General features: G+C 49.0%; 1 protein-coding gene across 1 annotated transcript in view; it reads left to right on the top strand.

Moving 5' to 3' along the window:
- Positions 1–215: 215 nt before the first annotated feature.
- Positions 216–6,000, top strand: part of SLC9A7 (solute carrier family 9 member A7) — a 76,395-nt gene continuing 70,610 nt past the window's right edge. The window contains exon 1 of the mRNA XM_086482218.1: positions 216–396. Within this exon, the coding sequence (XP_086338344.1) occupies positions 231–396 (166 nt within the window). The 5' untranslated portion in view covers positions 216–230. The remainder of the gene's footprint in view (positions 397–6,000) is intronic.

Raw genomic sequence — 6,000 nt, 5'->3', positions numbered from 1 at the left:
TGGCGGGCGGGTTCCTGCGCGCCGGGGCCGCTCCCTCCCCCTCCCGCCGGGCGGTGGGCAGTGCCCGCGGGTGTGGGACGGGGAGCCGCGGCAGCCCGCCCGCCCGCCCGCCCGCAGCCATGGCTGTGCCCCTGGGCCGCCGGCTCCCGCTTCTCCCGCTTCTCCTGCTGGCAGCCGGCGGGCTGCGGGCGGCGGAGCGGAGCAGCGGCGGGGGCAGCAGCAGCAGCGCCATGGAGGAGCTCGCCACCGAGAAGGAGGCGGAGGAGAGCCACCGGCAGGACAGCGTGAGCCTCCTCACCTTCATCCTGCTCCTCACCCTCACCATCCTCACCATCTGGCTTTTCAAGCACCGCCGCGTCCGCTTCCTCCACGAGACCGGCCTGGCCATGATCTATGGTGAGTCCCGCCGGGGCCCCGGCCCCGCTCGCCGCCTCCTCCCCGGGCAGAGGCAGCTCTTTTGAGGGCCGGTGTCACCCCTGGCAGGTGCCGGGAGGAGCTGGGGGCGGCGGCCCGGAGGCGGCGGCCGGCACCGGTGCTCGGCCGCGCCCCGCCGTGTCGCCGCGCCCCCGCCGCCTGAGGAGAGGCGAGGTGCGGCGGCCCTGCGGCCTCGCCCCCCCCCCCCCCCCCCCCCCCCCCCTTCACGGCGGCAGCGCAGGGGTAGGCCGCACCCCGGGGGGAGAGGGGGCCTCGCCGCGGCAAAGCCCCGCCGTGTCGGTGCTCCTGGGTCCCCTCCCCTCGCCGGCGCCTTTCCTTGGGCCGGGTGTAGGAAGGGGCGGGGGGGGGGGGGATGATACAGCCCGCTGCCTCCCGTGCGGCGGCGACCCGCGCAAAGGTGCGCCCTGCCGCCGCCCCCGGCGTTGGAGTGGCCGTGCTGGCGAGCCACGACGTTTCGGTAACCCTCCCCGCTGTAGAAAGCGAGCTTGCCGGGGGTGCTTCTAGCAATTTGGAGTACGGGGCCGCGCGGGTTATCCCGGTAATGATTTTTGGAAAGCGATGCCCAAATGCCCTCGCCGCGCCGTGGCACGCTGCGTGGGGAAAGGAGCGTGTTTAAACTTCGCTGCTGGGGGTTTGCTCAGTGAGGGCTGGCGTGCTGCTGGCTCTGGCGGCCCGAGTTTGCCGGTTACCGACCGACCGACTGCCGTGACACCACACACCCTTAGGACAGCGCCCACGGCGCGTCCTGAGCCCAGCTGATGGAACGAGGGCTGCGGTGAGTTGAGTTTGTCCTCTCCAGCTCCCCTCTCCCCCGGTGGATGCGAGTCAAGGGAAAGTAAATCCCTCAGCAGGAGCTGCGCTCTCCCCCCGCGACTGTGGGGTGATGATTCGGAGGAGCTGGGCTCTCTGCAGGTACCGTTCGCGGCTGGCGCAGAGGGCTGCAGGTGAGCCCGAACCCTTGGCACCGAGAGGACTCGCTCCGCTGCGAACTCGCGCAGTTGTATTTCGTGCGCAGTTTGCTGCGCAGAGCGCAAACAGTTGCGATGAGGAGCAGCCATCCGTTCAAAAAATGATTTGTCTGCCGGTGATTGGCTACTGCTGCAGTGCTGGGGGGCACTTCTCCTCCCTGAGCTGAGTTGGTTCCTGCCGAACGGTGTGAAACACCTACCCAGTGATAGTTGGGATAAGCATTTTGAGGGTAACCACAGATGAGAAATTAGACGCTCAAGGGGAGGGGGGAAAGTGAACAGTTTCCTCCCCGATGAGTACTACTGCTCTTGAGAGCTACGTGATTGCTTACAAAGCAGTGGAATTTTCCTCTGCGGATGCTTCTCTTAAACCACCCCAATTTGTTCTTAGTCACTGATCTCTTTGCTGCATTGCTGTGTGTTTCACGTATGCTTGTTGCTGAAACCTGACAAATTAACGATTAGTCATATAAGTTAGTTGTGCACTAGCATAATAATGCTTAGCTGCTGAGTAGTGCCCAGGAGATGGTAGGTTAACTGTGTATGTGCTGATTGGAAGAGACAGGGTAAGATTGTCTTGAAGATGTTATTTACCCTGGTGTTGTCATCTTCAGAAAGTTCAGTTATGTTTTAAGACCATTTCCGTGATTCAGGTGGTTTGCTTTATGGTGGAAATCTTGTTTACGTGGGAGTGCCAATACATGCAATACGAGTACCAGGGCACCAAGGGCATTTGGGTATGCACTTTGAGCAGCTGTGTGGGAAATAAGAAATTGTTCAACTGGAGAACTTCTGCCTCTCATTAAACTCAAACTAGTTTACTCTACCATCCGGTTCCTGATCCATGAAATGGATGCTAGATTCCCAATTTGACATACAAGTGCTGAAATTGTGCCTTAGGAAAGGCACTACGCTATAGCCCCACTGCAGGCTGCATTGGCAAATGAAAAATTGGCTCAGACCATTGCGTGTTCTTGGTATGCCCTCATTTAAATAGTTTTGTTTTCATAGATCCTTCCTCAATACACCCACCTTCCAGATGAGCCCCTTTAGTATACCGAAATAGTCGCTTTTCTCCCTCCCGAGCAAAACAACTTTTGCCATGTCATGGCAAATACCCAAGGAAACACATTTAGTGAGTTTAGTTCCTTTCTAACACTATTAGCCTTCATGCCAGTAAAGCTCTGCTTGAGGCGTGGCTTCACTTAAGCATTTTGCAGACTTCCTTTACAGTGAAGAAAAAACACATAGCAAGTGTCATAGTAACAGTCTGTTATACTACTGATAACCAGGCTTTATTCTGCAAATAGCAGTTTCTCCTTTTCCTTCTTTGTCACTTAAAGGACAGAGGTTAAACTGAGGGATGGGTTTCTATTTTGCTGATAACCTGGTATCTGAGAAATGCATGTTTTTCAAACTATGTGTGTATTTAAAATGCTATGTTTGACTGAAACACAAAATTATATGTCAATATAAAAAGAAAAAAGCCAAAGAGTTTGTAGTCCTAAACCCACAAGTATCTGCACAGAAACAGTTCTGGGTGTCAGGGTGCCCGCGTAAGGATGTATTTCATAAAATGTTATTGGTGTAGGCTTCAAACTCTGCAGACTAGATAACTTTCACATGGTTTTATGGTCAAGTCTACGGCACTTGTACCATTTGCATTGAATTTTCTAACAGAAAAATTGAAGTGTTTCTATCACAGCAGTTTTCAATGTAAGTGGCTTTCATTTACAGAAGTAAGCTAGCACTTCAGTGCTGATGAATTTTTAACGTGGAGACAATTACCTAGGAAAAAAACTGGCTTATTACACCTAAAAGCCCTCCAAAACTGCAGGTTTCACAGTGGTGAATCTTTGGATAGTTGTATTAGATCGAATACACATTTGACCTGAGCTAGTTAGAACTGCAGGTCTTGATGGTTGCTTGCTGCTTTTGCTCTTTAAGAAGAGGTGATGGAGATGGATTTCTTTTCTTTTTTTTTTTTTTTTTTTCTCTTTTTTTTTTTTTTTCTCCTTACCTAGTCATGTTAATTTAGTCATGTGCAATGAGACCTCTTTCCTTGAGTGCGGGAGGAATCAGGTGGCACAACACTGGCTTGAAATGGTGAGCGGAGAAGCTGCCTCTAGCCAGAGCTCTAACCAACACTACTTCTCATTTTCTGAGAATCCAGATATGAGCACGTCCTGTTCTACTGTCATGGTGTTTCTGCTGTTGATTTGCTCATGGTTCTGTTAAAGATAGCGTGTGTTTTACCCAGCTAAAAAGACCCATGGCCCAAGTGCTGCTGGTGCTGTCAGAGTCTGTGTTTCTTCCAGACTTAAAGTAGTTTGTTTTCTGCTGCCCATTGAATGAGAGGCATCTGTCATGAGAGGCATCTGTCAAGCCTGGCAGTTTCGGTGTGGTGGTCTAATTACTCCATCCTCAACAGAACAAAGGCTACTGCTGCGTCTGGATTTGCTGTGTTTTATGTAACTTCATCATGCTAGTCACTTAGATTGAAGATTAAAAAGTCATTAAAATCATTATGTAGTCTTTCTGCATTTCTTATTTCTTGTGTTGTTGCTGTCCCTTAGACAGACAGTCGCTGCTTGTCTGTGTGAAGTATTCTGAAGTGTTAGATATCTTTCTCTGGAAACATCTGTTAAGATGTGAAATACCATGAAGTTTACGTGAATGTTTAATGACTTACAGTGCTGCGCTTTTTTTTGTGGTGTGCAACTTAAAATCTTGGTTTTGATGGAGCAGTTTGAAAGTCAGACCTCAGCTGTACGTGTTAGCTTTTACAATTGTGTACGTGAAAGAGGAACGGACCTAACTTTTTAACGTCCTAGGGTACTTTGCACCCAAAGCTGCAGGTTCAGGTGCGATGCTGACTTGAGTTCGTTATCTACCACGTCATTGTTCTGTGAGTATCTGCAGGTCATTCAATGAGATGCGTTTGGCTTATAAAGTGCTAAATGCAATTGAATTCTGGTCTTGAAACTCTAACAAGGGTGCTGCTCTGTGAAAGCTAAATACTTGCATGGGGCAAATGTTCTGCAGCTGCTCCAGCAACAGTATTACTAATGCAAATCATTATGGAGCAATTAAAAAACCCAGAAAAACAAACAAAACCCCACCCAAAATGCCTCCAAACAAACAACTTGCAACAGAGCAATTGGGGAATTGAGACTTTGCTGACACACGGGTGCCCATTTGTGATAGTGATCGTGATGCTCGCTTTTCTTTGTGCTGGTCTGAGTGCCAAGGGTAAAGTGTTCTGAGCTGTGTTTTTCCAGAAGAGGTTCAACTCTTGTTTGGCAGGTTTCTTCACTCTCTGCCAAGGAGCATCCCCATGTGGCAGGGAGCCACAGGACATGGACTGTGCAACTTGAGAGCTCATGGAAGAGGTTAAGGATGGGAAGTGATGGTTGCTCCTGAGCACTCAGCCCTTTAGAAAGCAGCTGTCTGGATATGTAGACATGTCCCAGCAGATCCAATGGTATCACTCCCATTAGGCAATTAGTTTGTCTGTTTTCTTAAGTGATAATCTGAGTAACTGGCAACGCGCACATCAGCACGGGTGTCAGTCCTACCAGGTACCTTCTCGACTGCAGGGTTGTTCTGGAGCTGCCAGGGGGGCTGCACAGGAGGTAAAAGCACTGCAGGTAAAAGTAAAACCAAAACTGGACTTGGGTGCAGAGAAAGAAAAACAACATATGAAGAGGCATGCTTCTATTACCTTTTGTGGATCAGAAATGAGAGTTAAGAGGTAAATGTTCAGGATAAAAATATCAGATTTGTTCTGAAATACTCTGTATCTAAGTTTCTGTATCCACAGAGTAGATACAAAAAGGTCTATTTTTAGCTCATCTGGCTGCCTGCTCTTTGTTACAATTCTAGTCTCTAGGCAGGCTAGAGATGACCTAATGTATCTCCTCGGCCATCAAAATAATGGCAGTGTTGGTATTTAATAAGCCACTTTCACATAAGGTTTCTAATACTAGATTTAGGAGCATAACTCTGAGCACCCACTTTTGAGAATGTTATCCTTTCTCTGGCAACCTGCTTGTTCTTCCTGGATAGTATTTTAAATCACTTGGTTACTGGCTTTCAAAGTGAGTCTTGCTCAATTTGTTGTCTGCTCAGGACATCTTAATTGTATTGCAACCATCTTATCTGTACGCTTGCTTTGTGACCTGCGACTGGGTGGAACTTATCATTTTATCTTGTGAGAGATTTTGGAAGGTATGCTCTAGCTCTGTTATTAATATACCTGTATTTCAGATTTGCTCCTCAGATGGGGTAGTTGGATAGCTTACAAATTGCTAATGTTCTTGAAGTGTCTTTGGAGGACAATTCAGCTGTAGTCCTCGGAGCAGTGATTTTGTGTGTGGGTGTGTGTGGGTTTGGTGTGTTGTTTTTTTTTCCTTTTTGTGGTTGTTTTTTTGTTGTTGTTGTTGGGGTTTGGGTTTGGTTTCTTTTTTGAGAGAGAGCGCAGTGGGTTTAATAGTAATTGAAATAAATTTGTTCATTTTTATGTTCGTTAACTTCAGCTTCATGAGATGTTCTATCAAATCAGTACCAGAATACACTTCTGATCACCAGCATGAGC

Source organism: Leptosomus discolor, chromosome 1 (assembly GCF_034619465.1).
Source record: "Leptosomus discolor isolate bLepDis1 chromosome 1, bLepDis1.hap2, whole genome shotgun sequence".
In the NCBI taxonomy this organism is placed as follows: domain Eukaryota; kingdom Metazoa; phylum Chordata; class Aves; order Leptosomiformes; family Leptosomidae; genus Leptosomus; species Leptosomus discolor.
This window is presented reverse-complemented; position numbering and strand designations above follow the sequence as displayed.